Below are 18,892 nucleotides of genomic sequence, written 5' to 3' on the forward strand. Positions count from 1 at the left end.
CCAGCGCAGGGCTGTCCCGGAGGGTAGCTGTGAGGGCTTCCTCCTGGGCTGTGCTGACTGTGGCGGTGGGCAGGTGCTTGCTCCGTCCTGGGTGTGGGCTTTAGCAGCTCAGTGTCCAGGCCCCGCCCTCGGTTTGGGGCTGGAGACAGTGACACGGCCCCCCAGTGAGGTTCCGGGGCAGAGCAGGCTTTGGGGACGCCAGGCTGGTGTAGGTGCCCCTGAAATGGGGCATCTGGGTGACATTCTCCCTGGCCCTGGCACTTCGGGGGTCTGCAGGCTGTGGGTTCCTCGGGCACCCTCAGGCCCCCAGGTAGACCTCCACCAACCCCCCTACAGAATGCATGCGGTAGAAGACCCCCAGAGGCAGGCCAAAGTTGACGATGGTGAACCACGTCCGGTAGCCATAGAAGTCCTTTTCCAGCCCGTTCTCAAACTCCGGGTGGATGCCGAAAGCAGGCATCATCCACAGCTGGGAAGGAGAGGAGCATGTTGCGTGAGGCAGGGGGCTCTCCCATCCCCCAAGGCCCTCGGCTCAGGGAAAACAGGCCCCCCGAACCTGTGGCTCCTCCACGTCTTCTCCTCCTTAGGAAGCCAGAGCCAGCCCCTCTCCCCTTATATCTCCGTCCCCTTCAAGGCCTTGAGCCCCTCCCCGGCTTGCCTGGGGCCAGCCAGCCCGAGTTCCAGCTGAGACCCCCGGCTGCCACTCCCACGGGACAACCTGCTCCATCAAGCGGGGACCCCCTTGGCCTCAATCTCCATCCCCAGTTTCTGCTCTGGGTCCATCGTTCCGCTGTCACGACTCTGCCCACTCCACTCCGACCCTGCCTTCTGTCCAAATGCTGCTCGTTTCTCAAGGCCCAGACCAAACTTTCACGAAGCCTTCCTTGGCCACTTGGGTTCACATTTCCTTCTTTGAGCTCCCACCTCTCTTTAGGGCCAATTTATTAATTATGCTCTGCCTGGACTAGAGGTTTTGCCATTGGAGGTGTTGCCAGCACAGCCAGTACCAGCATGGTCTCAAACAACCTGGAGTCGTCCCGGGACTTCCCCTTGCAGACTCTGGGAATATGGGCAGGTTAAACAGCCTAAGCCTCAGTCTGCTCATCTGTCAAATGGGGACAGCAATAGTGCCTGCTTCATGTGTTAGTGTGACGATTCAGTGAGGTACAGGGAAAGGTGGATTTGAGGCTTAGCAGCCACCAGGCATTGAGTGTTACTGTTAAGACCTTCCCCTAGAGGTTCTGTAGAAAAACAGGCACTTTCTGATCTCTTCCTTTGACTGAATTCAGTGGACAATTAAATATTTGGTAACTCTTTAACTGGTCCCCCTGTGTCTCCCCAACTAAGCAGTAAGCTCCCCTGGGGAGAAATCCTACACACATGTTTATAAAGAGCACTTAGCTACAGGCTTGGCACCTTCATCCATGCCAGGTACCTTGCAGGGAGCTGGGGACATTCTCAAGCAGCATCGAGCTTGTTGGAAAGAGGCCTGTGTCCTTGGCAATCAAAGGACAAACCAGTCGCCCTGGGGACTGTCAGCGTGCAATGAATGCACCTTGATCCATTCCTTCCTGAATGAGGCTCTCTGGGGCCATCTCACCAGCTCCACCCGCCATGTCTCCTGGCCCCAGCACTCACTGTGATATTGCAGAGGATGAGGAAGAGTGAGATCTCCTTGAGGGCTCGCCGCTTCCAGTTGAGGTGGCTGTAGGAGTGGATGTAGGCCAGTGAGGCCCGTCGCAGGTCCTGGCCCAGCTCCAGCAGGGAGCCCCTGCGGGGCAGCTCGGCCTCCCACTTCCCGGCCAGGCTCTCGGGAGCCGCCTCCCAGAGCGGGCGGCGGTGCAGGCCCTCAATGATGAACAGGTTCTGGGCCATATGCTGGAGGATGAGTAGCAGCGAGTAGGCCAGGATGAGGCAGTTGAGCAGCTCGTGAGGACGGGTGGCCACGATGGCCACGATGGAGAAGTAGGAGATGCCCATCTGGCCCAGCGCCGCGCCCATCAGTAGCACCACGTCCAGGCTGCGGGTGGGGTTCTTGAGCGTGTCCAGCTCTCGCTCCTCCAGCCCGTGGATGGCCGTGCCTGCCAGGCACGCCAGGCTCATAGCGGGCAGCGCGGCCGCATAGAAGGCGTAGTAGACAGTGAAGTACTCGCGCGCGATGGCCGGGCCGCTTGCTTGGATCTGGAAGAGCACAAAGACGCACACGCCTGCCACCAGTACCAGTAGGCCCAGCAGCGGCCCGAAGATGGCCCCGTGCAGGTGGAAGGACGGGGTGCCGGGGTGGGCGCCCGCGGTGGGGGCCAGGCGGCGGCCCACGTTCCTCCACATGACGAAGAGCACGGCGCAGCAGATGAGGCAGTACTCGGTGCTGAAGGGGTAGAGCATCAGGTAGCCCTTCCGGAAGACCTCGCACATGGTGACATTGAGGCACAGACACGTGTTGGTGCCGTTGCCTGGGAGGGGGCAGGGTGGGAAGGGACAGACGTTCAGCTGGGCCTTGCTCGGGGGAAACCAGAGGCACGAATCAATCCCGTTCACCTCCTGGAGTGTGGCCGAGGTGGAAGAGACCCAGCCACCCGTTTTACAGACATGGAAACTGAGCCCCAGAGAGAGAAATCGGAAATCACAGAATGGGTGGCGGTGCAGCGCCTAAGAATCTGCTTGCCAATGCAGGGGACACAGGTTCAATCCCTGGTACGGGAAGACTCCACGTGCCTTGGAACGACTAAGCTCATGCACCGCAACTCCTGAGCCTGTGTGTGCCACAAGAGAAGCCGCTGCAACGAGAAACCCACATGCCACAACAAGAGTGGGCCCCGCTCGCAGCAACTGGAGAAAGCCCCACAAAGCAACAAAGACCCAGCGTGACAAGAATAAAATAAATATACAAATAAGCAAACAAAAAATATATACACACACAGAGCAGAAATAACAGGGTGGTCATTTCTGGTTTTTTTTTTTGTGTGTGTGTGTGTAACCTTAGCTCCCCAAGCAGGGATCGAACCCTGGACCCCTGCAGGGGAAGCATGGAGTCTTAACCAGTAGACCTCCGGGGAGTCCCCAGGACGATCATTTCTTGACAAAAGGATTCTAGACTTCAGGGGCCAAGCTTAGATAAAACATTTGACACGTGATGTCTTCAGTGCCAAAGCTCTATGGATGACTTGCTGAGCATGAGGGGAACCTGTAACTTTACACTGAGAGGCTCTGGCTGCTACACCTGGTCAGTCAACAGCATTCACCATGCAGTGATCAGACATCTTTCCTGTGATGAGGTGCCCTGCAAAGACACAGCACCCCTGGTGGAATGCTGGCATCCAGAATGCTCCTCCTGAATCTAATCAACACTTCAGTCCACACTTCCCATTTCTAGGAAAGGCAGGGAAGAGGGGAACAAGTCAAATGCCACCATGAGAAAGCAACCTGATCAATCTCAATGTCATTAGGGAAATAGAGACTTAACTGAGCCACCAACTGTATTGCATGTTTGAACAAACCATCTGTAAATGACATTTCTTAGGCTGATTGGACAAAGTCAAATATAGATTTATCCATATAAATGGGGTGGGGATGATGTGAAGGAAGTTAGCAATTATAATAGCATTTTGCTAATGTAGGGCAATATATTATTTTAAAGGCTTGCATACAGAAATGTTTTGAGATGAAATGACAGGATTTCTGTAAGATAAGTAATTCACCAAAAATGTTGGAATAAATATGGCAAAGTGTTAAAAATGATGACATCTAGGTTACGGGTATGTCCTGTTCTACTCATCTAGATGTCTGAATTGTTTAATAATAAAAAAATCCATGATGTCACTTGCCAAAAATTCTCTTTGCATAGTTCTTCTGAAGAATGGATCTGGAGCATAAAGAATGCCACAGTATCCAGGCGTGCCAAGATTTATGCAATGGGTGTGTGACTGCATGAGTGTGCTGAGAAGGCGTGGCTGTACACAAGTCAACATGGTGATGGCACCTGGGACGGGCGCTGTATCCATACAGGTGTGGCTGAATCCCACAGACAGCAATGTTCCTTCCCATGGAGGTTTATAGGACATGGCCTCTAAGCGCACTCTGTAGAGGTGGGGTACTGCGTACATGGGAGAATCCAGGGCGTTCTTTCTGCCCAGAAATATTCTGTTCCTCCTGATATCTGACAGGTCCAGGTGCCTACAAGTGTGTTAGGAAGACATTCCTTTCAGTCATAAAGGCTTCTCAGTTTCTTGCAAGGAAAATGAAGATACCAGGGGTGGTGGAGGGCATACCTGGACTTCTCGGTGGATTAGTGGCCAGCTCACTGATAGCTGGATGGTGCCCGGAGGGGGCTTGCAGAGGACCAGCACTGGGTGGGGCAGGCCCAGAATGCAGGCAAACTCAGCGCCGCTGGCCCAGAATGCAGGCAAAGTCAGGACCACTGGCAAAAGTCAGTTTTTGTTGAGTCGTGATCTGGGCTCTAGAGTTTGCTCCCAACTGCACAGTCACTGGGCCTCACCCGTCTGAGGAAGTGTGATGCATGCACGTGTGTGTGTGTGATGTATCACCCCTCTGAGGAAGTGTGACGCATGCACGTGTGTGTGTGTGATGCATCACCCGTCTGAGGAAGTGTGACGCATGCACGTGTGTGTGTGATGCATCACCCGTCTGAGGAAGTGTGACGCATGCACGTGTGTGTGTGATGCATCACCCGTCTGAGGAAGTGTGACGCATGCACGTGTGTGTGATGTATCACCCGTCTGAGGAAGTGTGACGCATGTGTGTGTGTGTGTGTGTGTGATGTATCACCCGTCTGAGGAAGTGTGACGCATGCGTGTGTGTGTGTGTGATGCATCACCCGTCTGAGGAAGTGTGACGCATGCACGTGTGTGTGTGATGTATCACCTGTCTGAGGAAGTGTGACGCATGCGTGTGTGTGTGTGATGCATCACCCGTCTGAGGAAGTGTGACGCATGCACGTGTGTGTGTGTGATGCATCACCCGTCTGAGGAAGTGTGACGCATGCACGTGTGTGTGTGATGCATCACCCGTCTGAGGAAGTGTGACGCATGCACGTGTGTGTGTGATGCATCACCCGTCTGAGGAAGTGTGACGCATGCACGTGTGTGTGTGTGATGCATCACCCGTCTGAGGAAGTGTGACGCATGTGTGTGTGTGTGTGTGTGATGCATCACCCGTCTGAGGAAGTGTGACGCATGCACGTGTGTGTGTGATGCATCACCCGTCTGAGGAAGTGTGACGCATGCACGTGTGTGTGTGTGATGCATCACCCGTCTGAGGAAGTGTGGCGCATGCACGTGTGTGTGTGTGATGCATCACCCGTCTGAGGAAGTGTGACGCATGCGTGTGTGTGTGTGATGCATCACCCGTCTGAGGAAGTGTGACGCATGCGTGTGTGTGTGTGATGCATCACCCGTCTGAGGAAGTGTGACGCATGCGTGTGTGTGTGTGTGTGATGTATCACCCGTCTGAGGAAGTGTGACGCATGTGTGTGTGTGTGTGTGTGTGATGTATCACCCGTCTGAGGAAGTGTGACGCATGCGTGTGTGTGTGTGTGATGCATCACCCGTCTGAGGAAGTGTGACGCATGCACGTGTGTGTGTGATGTATCACCTGTCTGAGGAAGTGTGACGCATGCGTGTGTGTGTGTGATGCATCACCCGTCTGAGGAAGTGTGACGCATGCACGTGTGTGTGTGTGATGCATCACCCGTCTGAGGAAGTGTGACGCATGCACGTGTGTGTGTGATGCATCACCCGTCTGAGGAAGTGTGACGCATGCACGTGTGTGTGTGTGATGCATCACCCGTCTGAGGAAGTGTGACGCATGCACGTGTGTGTGTGATGCATCACCCGTCTGAGGAAGTGTGACGCATGCACGTGTGTGTGTGTGATGCATCACCCGTCTGAGGAAGTGTGGCGCATGCACGTGTGTGTGTGTGATGCATCACCCGTCTGAGGAAGTGTGACGCATGCGTGTGTGTGTGTGATGCATCACCCGTCTGAGGAAGTGTGACGCATGCGTGTGTGTGTGTGATGCATCACCCGTCTGAGGAAGTGTGACGCATGCGTGTGTGTGTGTGTGTGATGTATCACCCGTCTGAGGAAGTGTGACGCATGCGTGTGTGTGTGTGTGTGATGTATCACCCGTCTGAGGAAGTGTGACGCATGTGTGTGTGTGTGTGATGCCTCACCCGTCTGAGGAAGTGTGACGCATGCGTGTGTGTGTGTGTGATGCATCACCCGTCTGAGGAAGTGTGATGCATGCACGTGTGTGTGTGTGATGCATCACCCGTCTGAGGAAGTGTGACGCGTGCACGTGTGTGTGATGTATCACCTGCCTGAGGAAGTGTGACGCATGCGCGTGTGTGTGTGTGATGTATCACCCGTCTGAGGAAGTGTGACGCATGTGTGTGTGTGTGTGATGCATCACCCGTCTGAGGAAGTGTGACGCATGTGTGTGTGTGTGTGATGCATCACCCGTCTGAGGAAGTGTGACGCATGTGTGTGTGTGTGTGATGCATCACCCGTCTGAGGAAGTGTGACGCATGCACGTGTGTGTGTGATGCCTCACCCGTCTGAGGAAGTGTGACGCATGCACGTGTGTGTGTGATGCATCACCCGTCTGAGGAAGTGTGACGCATGCGCGTGTGTGTGTGTGATGTATCACCCGTCTGAGGAAGTGTGACGCATGCGTGTGTGTGTGTGTGATGCATCACCCGTCTGAGGAAGTGTGACGCATGCACGTGTGTGTGTGATGTATCACCTGTCTGAGGAAGTGTGACGCATGCGTGTGTGTGTGTGATGCATCACCCGTCTGAGGAAGTGTGACGCATGCACGTGTGTGTGTGTGATGCATCACCCGTCTGAGGAAGTGTGACGCATGCACGTGTGTGTGTGATGCATCACCCGTCTGAGGAAGTGTGACGCATGCACGTGTGTGTGTGATGCATCACCCGTCTGAGGAAGTGTGACGCATGCACGTGTGTGTGTGTGATGCATCACCCGTCTGAGGAAGTGTGACGCATGTGTGTGTGTGTGTGTGTGATGCATCACCCGTCTGAGGAAGTGTGACGCATGCACGTGTGTGTGTGATGCATCACCCGTCTGAGGAAGTGTGACGCATGCACGTGTGTGTGTGTGATGCATCACCCGTCTGAGGAAGTGTGGCGCATGCACGTGTGTGTGTGTGATGCATCACCCGTCTGAGGAAGTGTGACGCATGCGTGTGTGTGTGTGATGCATCACCCGTCTGAGGAAGTGTGACGCATGCGTGTGTGTGTGTGATGCATCACCCGTCTGAGGAAGTGTGACGCATGCGTGTGTGTGTGTGTGTGATGTATCACCCGTCTGAGGAAGTGTGACGCATGCGTGTGTGTGTGTGTGTGATGTATCACCCGTCTGAGGAAGTGTGACGCATGTGTGTGTGTGTGTGATGCCTCACCCGTCTGAGGAAGTGTGACGCATGCGTGTGTGTGTGTGTGATGCATCACCCGTCTGAGGAAGTGTGATGCATGCACGTGTGTGTGTGTGATGCATCACCCGTCTGAGGAAGTGTGACGCGTGCACGTGTGTGTGATGTATCACCTGCCTGAGGAAGTGTGACGCATGCGCGTGTGTGTGTGTGATGTATCACCCGTCTGAGGAAGTGTGACGCATGCACGTGTGTGTGTGATGCCTCACCCGTCTGAGGAAGTGTGACGCATGCACGTGTGTGTGTGATGCCTCACCCGTCTGAGGAAGTGTGACGCATGCACGTGTGTGTGTGATGCATCACCCGTCTGAGGAAGTGTGACGCATGCGCGTGTGTGTGTGTGATGTATCACCCGTCTGAGGAAGTGTGACGCATGTGTGTGTGTGTGTGTGATGCATCACCCGTCTGAGGAAGTGTGACGCATGCACGTGTGTGTGTGTGATGCATCACCCGTCTGAGGAAGTGTGACGCATGTGTGTGTGTGTGATGCATCACCCGTCTGAGGAAGTGTGACGCATGCGTGTGTGTGTGTGATGCATCACCCGTCTGAGGAAGTGTGACGCATGCACGTGTGTGTGTGATGCATCACCCGTCTGAGGAAGTGTGACGCATGCACGTGTGTGTGATGTATCACCCGTCTGAGGAAGTGGGACGCATGTGTGTGTGTGTGTGTGTGATGTATCACCCGTCTGAGGAAGTGTGACGCATGCGTGTGTGTGTGTGTGATGCATCACCCATCTGAGGAAGTGTGACGCATGCACGTGTGTGTGTGATGCATCACCCGTCTGAGGAAGTGTGACGCATGCACGTGTGTGTGTGTGATGCATCACCCGTCTGAGGAAGTGTGACGCATGCACGTGTGTGTGTGATGCATCACCCGTCTGAGGAAGTGTGACGCATGCACGTGTGTGTGTGTGATGCATCACCCGTCTGAGGAAGTGTGACGCATGTGTGTGTGTGTGTGTGTGATGCATCACCCGTCTGAGGAAGTGTGACGCATGCACGTGTGTGTGTGATGCATCACCCGTCTGAGGAAGTGTGACGCATGCACGTGTGTGTGTGTGATGCATCACCCGTCTGAGGAAGTGTGGCGCATGCACGTGTGTGTGTGTGATGCATCACCCGTCTGAGGAAGTGTGACGCATGCGTGTGTGTGTGTGATGCATCACCCGTCTGAGGAAGTGTGACGCATGCGTGTGTGTGTGTGATGCGTCACCCGTCTGAGGAAGTGTGACGCATGCGTGTGTGTGTGTGATGCATCACCCGTCTGAGGAAGTGTGACGCATGCACGTGTGTGTGTGTGATGCATCACCCGTCTGAGGAAGTGTGACGCATGCACGTGTGTGTGTGATGCATCACCCGTCTGAGGAAGTGTGACGCATGCACGTGTGTGTGTGTGATGCATCACCCGTCTGAGGAAGTGTGACGCATGTGTGTGTGTGTGTGTGTGATGCATCACCCGTCTGAGGAAGTGTGACGCATGCACGTGTGTGTGTGATGCATCACCCGTCTGAGGAAGTGTGACGCATGCACGTGTGTGTGTGTGATGCATCACCCGTCTGAGGAAGTGTGGCGCATGCACGTGTGTGTGTGTGATGCATCACCCGTCTGAGGAAGTGTGACGCATGCGTGTGTGTGTGTGATGCATCACCCGTCTGAGGAAGTGTGACGCATGCGTGTGTGTGTGTGATGCATCACCCGTCTGAGGAAGTGTGACGCATGCGTGTGTGTGTGTGTGTGATGTATCACCCGTCTGAGGAAGTGTGACGCATGCGTGTGTGTGTGTGTGTGATGTATCACCCGTCTGAGGAAGTGTGACGCATGCGTGTGTGTGTGTGTGATGCATCACCCGTCTGAGGAAGTGTGATGCATGCACGTGTGTGTGTGTGATGCATCACCCGTCTGAGGAAGTGTGACGCGTGCACGTGTGTGTGATGTATCACCTGCCTGAGGAAGTGTGACGCATGCGCGTGTGTGTGTGTGATGTATCACCCGTCTGAGGAAGTGTGACGCATGTGTGTGTGTGTGTGATGTATCACCCGTCTGAGGAAGTGTGACGCATGTGTGTGTGTGTGTGTGTGATGCATCACCCGTCTGAGGAAGTGTGACGCATGTGTGTGTGTGTGATGCATCACCCGTCTGAGGAAGTGTGACGCATGCGTGTGTGTGTGTGATGCATCACCCGTCTGAGGAAGTGTGACGCATGCACGTGTGTGTGTGATGCATCACCCGTCTGAGGAAGTGTGACGCATGCACGTGTGTGTGATGTATCACCCGTCTGAGGAAGTGTGACGCATGCGTGTGTGTGTGTGATGCATCACCCGTCTGAGGAAGTGTGACGCATGCACGTGTGTGTGATGTATCACCCGTCTGAGGAAGTGTGACGCATGCGTGTGTGTGTGTGATGCATCACCCGTCTGAGGAAGTGTGACGCATGCGTGTGTGTGTGTGATGCATCACCCGTCTGAGGAAGTGTGACGCATGCGTGTGTGTGTGTGTGTGATGTATCACCCGTCTGAGGAAGTGTGACGCATGCGTGTGTGTGTGTGATGCATCACCCGTCTGAGGAAGTGTGACGCATGTGTGTGTGTGTGTGATGCCTCACCCGTCTGAGGAAGTGTGACGCATGCGTGTGTGTGTGTGTGTGATGCATCACCCGTCTGAGGAAGTGTGACGCATGTGTGTGTGTGTGTGTGTGATGCATCACCCGTCTGAGGAAGTGTGACGCATGTGTGTGTGTGTGTGTGTGATGCATCACCCGTCTGAGGAAGTGTGACGCATGCACGTGTGTGTGTGATGCATCACCCGTCTGAGGAAGTGTGACGCATGCACGTGTGTGTGTGATGCATCACCCGTCTGAGGAAGTGTGACGCATGCACGTGTGTGTGTGTGATGCATCACCCGTCTGAGGAAGTGTGACGCATGTGTGTGTGTGTGATGCATCACCCGTCTGAGGAAGTGTGACGCATGCGTGTGTGTGTGTGATGCATCACCCGTCTGAGGAAGTGTGACGCATGCGTGTGTGTGTGTGATGCATCACCCGTCTGAGGAAGTGTGACGCATGCGTGTGTGTGTGTGTGTGATGTATCACCCGTCTGAGGAAGTGTGACGCATGCGTGTGTGTGTGTGATGCATCACCCGTCTGAGGAAGTGTGACGCATGCACGTGTGTGTGTGTGATGCATCACCCGTCTGAGGAAGTGTGACGCATGTGTGTGTGTGTGTGTGTGATGCATCACCCGTCTGAGGAAGTGTGACGCATGCACGTGTGTGTGTGATGCATCACCCGTCTGAGGAAGTGTGACGCATGCACGTGTGTGTGTGATGCATCACCCGTCTGAGGAAGTGTGACGCATGCGTGTGTGTGTGTGATGCATCACCCGTCTGAGGAAGTGTGACGCATGTGTGTGTGTGTGTGTGTGATGCATCACCCGTCTGAGGAAGTGTGACGCATGCACGTGTGTGTGTGATGCATCACCCGTCTGAGGAAGTGTGACGCATGCACGTGTGTGTGTGATGCATCACCCGTCTGAGGAAGTGTGACGCATGCGCGTGTGTGTGTGTGTGATGCATCACCCGTCTGAGGAAGTGTGACGCATGCACGTGTGTGTGTGTGATGCATCACCCGTCTGAGGAAGTGTGACGCATGTGTGTGTGTGTGATGCATCACCCGTCTGAGGAAGTGTGACGCATGCGTGTGTGTGTGTGATGCATCACCCGTCTGAGGAAGTGTGACGCATGCACGTGTGTGTGTGATGCATCACCCGTCTGAGGAAGTGTGACGCATGCACGTGTGTGTGATGTATCACCCGTCTGAGGAAGTGTGACGCATGTGTGTGTGTGTGTGTGTGATGTATCACCCGTCTGAGGAAGTGTGACGCATGCGTGTGTGTGTGTGTGATGCATCACCCATCTGAGGAAGTGTGACGCATGCACGTGTGTGTGTGATGCATCACCCGTCTGAGGAAGTGTGACGCATGCACGTGTGTGTGTGTGATGCATCACCCGTCTGAGGAAGTGTGACGCATGCACGTGTGTGTGTGATGCATCACCCGTCTGAGGAAGTGTGACGCATGCACGTGTGTGTGTGTGATGCATCACCCGTCTGAGGAAGTGTGACGCATGTGTGTGTGTGTGTGTGTGATGCATCACCCGTCTGAGGAAGTGTGACGCATGCACGTGTGTGTGTGTGATGCATCACCCGTCTGAGGAAGTGTGGCGCATGCACGTGTGTGTGTGTGATGCATCACCCGTCTGAGGAAGTGTGACGCATGCGTGTGTGTGTGTGATGCATCACCCGTCTGAGGAAGTGTGACGCATGCGTGTGTGTGTGTGATGCATCACCCGTCTGAGGAAGTGTGACGCATGCGTGTGTGTGTGTGATGCATCACCCGTCTGAGGAAGTGTGACGCATGCACGTGTGTGTGTGTGATGCATCACCCGTCTGAGGAAGTGTGACGCATGCACGTGTGTGTGTGATGCATCACCCGTCTGAGGAAGTGTGACGCATGCACGTGTGTGTGATGTATCACCCGTCTGAGGAAGTGTGACGCATGTGTGTGTGTGTGTGTGTGTGATGTATCACCCGTCTGAGGAAGTGTGACGCATGCGTGTGTGTGTGTGTGATGCATCACCCGTCTGAGGAAGTGTGACGCATGCACGTGTGTGTGTGATGTATCACCTGTCTGAGGAAGTGTGACGCATGCGTGTGTGTGTGGGATGCATCACCCGTCTGAGGAAGTGTGACACATGCACGTGTGTGTGTGTGATGCATCACCCGTCTGAGGAAGTGTGACGCATGCACGTGTGTGTGTGATGCATCACCCGTCTGAGGAAGTGTGACGCATGCACGTGTGTGTGTGTGATGCATCACCCGTCTGAGGAAGTGTGACGCATGTGTGTGTGTGTGTGTGTGATGCATCACCCGTCTGAGGAAGTGTGACGCATGCGTGTGTGTGTGTGATGCATCACCCGTCTGAGGAAGTGTGACGCATGCACGTGTGTGTGTGTGATGCATCACCCGTCTGAGGAAGTGTGGCGCATGCACGTGTGTGTGTGTGATGCATCACCCGTCTGAGGAAGTGTGACGCATGCGTGTGTGTGTGTGATGCATCACCCGTCTGAGGAAGTGTGACGCATGCGTGTGTGTGTGTGATGCATCACCCGTCTGAGGAAGTGTGACGCATGCGTGTGTGTGTGTGTGTGATGTATCACCCGTCTGAGGAAGTGTGACGCATGCGTGTGTGTGTGTGTGTGATGTATCACCCGTCTGAGGAAGTGTGACGCATGTGTGTGTGTGTGTGATGCCTCACCCGTCTGAGGAAGTGTGACGCATGCGTGTGTGTGTGTGTGATGCATCACCCGTCTGAGGAAGTGTGATGCATGCACGTGTGTGTGTGTGATGCATCACCCGTCTGAGGAAGTGTGACGCGTGCACGTGTGTGTGATGTATCACCTGCCTGAGGAAGTGTGACGCATGCGCGTGTGTGTGTGTGATGTATCACCCGTCTGAGGAAGTGTGACGCATGTGTGTGTGTGTGTGATGCATCACCCGTCTGAGGAAGTGTGACGCATGCGCGTGTGTGTGTGTGATGTATCACCCGTCTGAGGAAGTGTGACGCATGCACGTGTGTGTGTGTGTGATGCATCACCCGTCTGAGGAAGTGTGACGCATGTGTGTGTGTGTGTGTGTGATGTATCACCCGTCTGAGGAAGTGTGACGCATGCGTGTGTGTGTGTGTGATGCATCACCCGTCTGAGGAAGTGTGACGCATGCGTGTGTGTGTGTGTGATGCCTCACCCGTCTGAGGAAGTGTGACGCATGCACGTGTGTGTGTGTACTTTCAGAGATGGGGTGTGGCCGCGGTCTCCTCTGTACCTGAGAGCTTTTCCATGAGGGCGTTGAGCTCAGCCTCGATCTCATGGTGCATGGAGTCGTTGGAGACGGCCAAAAGCCACAGCAGCAGATTCGTGGCCAGCGTCAGCATCAGGCCACACCTGGAGGAGGTGCTACACTCTGCTCACACAGCCCGGCCGGCACCCTGGGTACCGCGCGTTCACCATCACTGCCTTTGGGGGGACCGCTCTCACCCAAAGCCAGATCCCACCTGCTGTTAGAACTTCAGGAGGGGCGGCCCTAGGGGCTCCCCGGGACCCAACCCCAGACCAATTCATAGTCCCAGGGCCACCCTGCCCAGGGAAGCGGAGGGGGGCTGGCGTGTGTCAGGGACGGGGGTGTCCCAGGAGTTGTTGCAAGGAGAGAAGGGGCCCGCACCTCACCTAGTGAAGTTGGTCTGGATCTGAACACAGTCCTTACAGTGTTTCCAGAGCACCCAGGTCTGAAAGAGAACAGGCTTTGAGCCTGGAGGGTTGGGGTGGGGTGGAGGTGGGTGGTGGGTTCGTGGTGTGTGTGCGCCAGTGGCTCGTGTGTATTTACAATGGAAGAGACAGTGAGGACCCCTGGCTTGGATTCCTGGCTCCACTGTTTCCTTGCTGTGTGGTCTTGGACCAGTGGCAAAACATCTCTGAGCCTCAGTCTCCTCCTCTCTAAAATGGGACTAAAATGGGAATGCCTGGGCCTCCCTGGTAGCTCAGTGGTAAAGAATCTGCCTGCCAGGGCAGGAGACTCTGGTTTTAATCCCCGATCTGAGCAGATCCCACACGCCTTGGAGCAGCTAAGCCGGTGCACCCCAGCTTCTGAGCCTGCGCTCTAGAGCCCGGGAGCCACAACTACTGAAGCCCACGTGCTCTAGAGTCTGTGCCCCACAACAAGAGAAGCCCACCCACCATAGCTGGAGAGCAGCCCCTGCTCCCTGTAGCTGGAGAAAAGCCCATGCAGTAATGAAGAGGCTGCACAGCCAAAAATAAATAAAATTATTTTTTAAAAAAGTAGAGTAGCTCTGCGGACTTCCCTTGTGGTCGGGTGGTTAAGACTCTCTACTTTCACTGCAGTGGGCACCGGTTCCCTCTGTGATCAGGGAACTAAGATCCCACATGCCACACGACCAAATAGAAAATAAATTGTGTTTAAAGAAAAAAAAATGCCCTGTATATCCGGGTGGGGGTGTAGATTTAGGTATGTACTGGCAGATGTATCTGCAGGTGTCTGCGTTTCAGTGACTCCGAGTACAGCACTGACGCTGACACGCGTGCGTGGCGTGGGTGTGGGCGCAGGGGGCACGTTGGGGCGGGGGTGGGCGTGGCGTGTGTGTGCACCTCCTCTGGGCCGTGTAGACGTTTGCTGATGCGGCTGTTTCTAGGCATAGGGTGCGGAGTGGGGGTGGGCGAGGCCAGTCACCTGGACGCTGATGAAGATGACCTCGATGGCGGGGAAGACCAGCTCCAGCTGCGACTTGCAGCGGATGTGGCTCACGTCGTAGCCCACGCGGAAGACGTTGAGGCCGATGGTGCAGCTGCCGAAGAGCATCAGGGAGCCTGGCCGGGCCGGGGGTGCGGGCCGTTGGCACCTCCCGGAGCGGGGACCCCCTCCCCCGCCCTCTGCCCGCCCCGTCCCCGGCCCCGGGCGCCGGGACACTCACCCCGCACCCACACGGGCCCCGCGTGGGGGTCCCGGTGGAGCACGGCGTGCGGCCGCCGGGTGGTCCCAGCGGTGTAGTAGAGGAGCCAGAGGGCCGACAGGACCTTCAGCGCGGCCAGCAGGATCCACACGTCCCCCAGCGTGACGGCCACGTTGTTGAAGACCATGCTGCAGATGAAGGCTCCGCCCAGAAGCACCACGTTGAGCGCCAGGAGCCCCGAGAAGAGCTGCCCGGCCTTCTGGGCCTGTCGGTCCCGCCGCAGCAGCAGCGAGAAGTGCCGCGCCAGCCAGGACCTCTCGACCGGCGAGGCGGGGGCCCTGGTCTGCTCGGACCCCAGGGCCACTTGGTTCTCCTTGGCCGGAGCCTCTCCAGGCGCCTGAGCCTCTGGATTGGCCATGGGCGGAGCCTCAGGAGGGGCTGCGGAGGGAAACACGGTTCTGGTTGGCTGCCGAGCTGTCCTGGGCGCCGTTCCACTCTTGCCTCTCATTGCTGTGTGACCTAGGGTAAGCCAAGCAACCTCGCTGATCGGGACACTGGAAATCATAGCAGCTACTCCATCTACCTTACAGGATCAGAGAAGGTTCAAAGAGACCAGCCCTCTGTGTTCCACATAAACGTAGGGTTATTTAAAGGGGCTTGAGGACCACCTCTCCCCCACCCCACCCCTGTCTTGTTGCCTCAGTGTTTGATCTTAAGGTGGAATAGTGACGTCCAGCAAGGGAGCCAAGGGCTTCTGCACAGTGCTTGGCCACCGGCCGTTCCCAAGACTGTGACTTTTCACCCCTGAAAGGCAATGCGTGCCCTGTCTTCTGGAAGGAGTCTCACTCTGAAGTCAGGGAAAGCAAAGTCCGTGTCCTCTCTTACTCTGACTCTGATCAGTTGGGTCGTGGTTGCCTAGGGTGCTGTGTTGGGAAGGACCCCGTGGCTGAGTGTGGGCTTGGGCTTTCCCATCCTTGGGAAAGAATGCTGTGATCTGAAATAATGCTCTATTAGGAGAAGGCAATGGCACCCTACTCCAGTACTTCTGCCTGGAAAATCCCATGGACGGAGGAACGTGGTTTCAGTCCATGGGGTCGCAAAGAGTTGGACACGACTGAGCGACTTCACTTTCACTTTATGGGTGCTATATGGAGAAGGAAATGGCAACCCACTCCGGTATTCTTGCCTGGAGAGCCTCATGGATAGAGGAGCCTGGAGGGTCCATGGGGTCACAAACAGTCGGACGTGACTAACAACAGAACAACAACAACAACAAAAAAAAAAACGGTTGTATATGAAATTACTTTGGAAAGCTCTAGAAGACATGCATCGGGTTCACGATAGGAGTTGCTTCTGGGGAAAGGAGGTGAACACTGGCACGGGGAGGGGTGGCTAATGTTCTAGTTTTTTTCTTTTTTTTTAAACATTACTTTTTTAAAGTTATTATTATTACTTTGTGACCATGCTGTGCTGCATATGGGATCCTAGTTCCCCAGCCAGGGATCAAACCTGTGCCCCCTGCAGTGAAAGTGCAGAGTCCTAACCACTGGATGACCAAGGAATTCTCATGCCTTTGACTTTGATGGAACTGAATTCCATCTGTACCCTCCCTGGACGCCTCAATGTCTCAGGAGTCCACAGGTCAACACAGGGAATTCCATCCCTGACTCTTCTCTTTCCCTGAGTGTCTCCTGGTACTTCTTCACCTTCCCCAGGCTTTTACTTGGGCCTACTTCCTTTGTTGGGCTTCCCAGGTAGCTCAGTGGTAAAGAATCCGCCTGCCAATGTAGGAGATACGAGTTCGATCCCTGGGTTGGGAAGATCCCCAGAGAAGGAAATGGCAATCTACTCCTGTATTCTTGCCTGGGAAATCCCACGGACAGAGGAGCCTGGCAGGCTACATTCCCTGGGGCTGTGAAAGAGTGTGACATGACTGAGGGCCTAAGCAGCAACAACAAACCCCTTGGTTCCCCCTTGCTTGGACCTGGATCTTGGGTCACCCCCACACCTGCAGCTCAGGATCTCTTCCTGAAGTCTAGCAGCCTCCCCGCATGGGCCCTTTGGGTTCACATAGAGCGCATGGGAGAGCAGGGATACTCCACTGGTCCCAGCTGCTGCCCCGGCGAGCAGGCTCCTTCCCCACCCTTCCTGGGCCAGGTGTTCTACCTGCTGCTACCCTGCATCCCTGGTGCTTTGCGCTCAGGGTCCCAAGCGCTCACTCTCCCCATTCTCCAGGCTGCCCGAGGCCTGACTTCTAATTCACCGTCTCAGAACAGCATCGCCATCCCTACATCTCCCAGAAGGAACCATGTGTCCACCTCGCCTGTCCCCTCGCCCCTGTGTATTCCAGCTCACAGACAGCTCTGAGATTTTCTTGACCTCAACCACTACCCTGTTTCGTGGCTCCCTCCTAAACTAGTCTCCCTACCCACTGTGTCTCTCCTCTACTATGGTCCCTGCAAGGGCAACCCACTGCCCTCAGTGAAGAGGCCATACTACCTAGCATGGCCTGTGTGGCCTTTCAAAATGAAACAAGGGGGACGTCTCTGCCAGTCCCGTGGCTAAGATTCCGTGCTCGCAATGCCGGGAGCTCGGGTTCGGTCCCTGGTGAGGGAATTCTTAATAGATCCCACATGCTGCAACTAAGAATCTCAGTGCAGCCAAATAAACTAATATTTTAAATTAAAAAAAAAAAGAAACGAGGCAGTGTATGTTTAGCATGGGTTTGGACTGTGCAAAGTGATCAAGGGAGGGTAGCTGCTGTTGCTTCCTGGTCTGGCCTTGACCGCCCTCTCCAGCACTGTTCTCAAACCCTCCCCCTTGCCCATGGGCCGTGCCATCCTGCTACTTAGTTCCTAGAATCTTCTGCTTTTGTTCATCTCCCTGTCTTTCCCACACCCCACTCTTTACCCATCATACCCACCCCCTCACCCTTTGGCTAAACTGCAGGGTGTCCTTCAGGACTCAGTGGAGTCCCACCACCTCAAGGAATCCTCCCCTGAACCCCCTCACCTAAGGCTGGACTAGGTGTCCCTCTAGATACCTGCCCTGCACCCACACTTGAGGCTGGAGCATCTTTGGTCATACTGTGTTTTAATTAGTTAGCTGTGCTCTGCTCTGTCTCTCTCCTTGGACTCTGAGCTTTAGACTCTCCCTCTACGGACCCTCAGCACACGTGGCTTTCGTATGCAGCCTCAGTACTTCCCTGGGGGCCCTGCCTTCTAATGCAGGGGATGCAAGGTTGGTCTGTGGTTGGGGAGCTAAGACCCCACAGTGCTAGTAGCTCAGGCATGTCTGACTCTTCGCGGTCCCGGGACATAACCTGCTAGACTCCACTGTCCATGGAATTCTCCAGGCAAGGACAGTGGAGTGGGTCAGTTCAGTTCAGTCGCTCAGTCGTGTCCGACTCTTTGCAACCCCATGGGCTGCAGCACGCCAGGCTTCCTTGTCCATCAACAACTGGAGTGGGTAGCCATTCCCTTCTCCAGGGGATCTTCCCAAGCCAGGGATTGAACTCAGGTCTCCTGCATTGCAGGCAGATTCTTTACCACCTGAGCCACCAGGGAAGCTCAAGATTCTACAGACTGAGTGGCAAATAATCCCATGAACTAAACTAGAGAAGCCCCCCACACCATAACAAGGAGCCCGCACAGTCAAAATAAAAATAATGAAATGCAGTCGCTTCAGGCCCCCATTCTCCCATGTGCAACCTGCCCAATGTTTATACCTTCTAAGGCCTCTTCTGGGGCAAATAGAATAACCAAGCTTGGCACTCTTTCAAAGATTCCACCAGCGATTTCCTATCCTTTTCCCAGTCCTTCTTGTCATTCTGCTCCAGTTCACCCTCCTCCTTGTCCAGCCCCCTTCTCTCGCTCTGGGCACATGCCCACCACAGGCCCAGCCAGA

The 18,892-nt window shown here is 55.0% G+C and overlaps 1 protein-coding gene across 1 annotated transcript; it reads right to left on the reverse strand.

The window, feature by feature from the left end:
• Nucleotides 1-298: 298 nt before the first annotated feature.
• OTOP3 (otopetrin 3) lies at nt 299-15,494 on the reverse strand. Its single transcript, XM_055408641.2, has 6 exons — nt 15,008-15,494; nt 14,767-14,903; nt 13,749-13,807; nt 13,348-13,466; nt 1,639-2,453; nt 299-469 (listed from the first exon to the last, which is right to left on the reverse strand). Exons 1-6 carry the CDS (start codon nt 15,492-15,494, stop codon nt 299-301), a joined length of 1,788 nt encoding a protein of 595 aa, XP_055264616.2.
• Nucleotides 15,495-18,892: the final 3,398 nt, after the last annotated feature.

Source organism: Moschus berezovskii, chromosome 20 (assembly GCF_049115385.1).
Source record: "Moschus berezovskii isolate FMDL1 chromosome 20, NW_MosBer_1.0, whole genome shotgun sequence".
NCBI classification, from domain to species: domain Eukaryota; kingdom Metazoa; phylum Chordata; class Mammalia; order Artiodactyla; family Moschidae; genus Moschus; species Moschus berezovskii.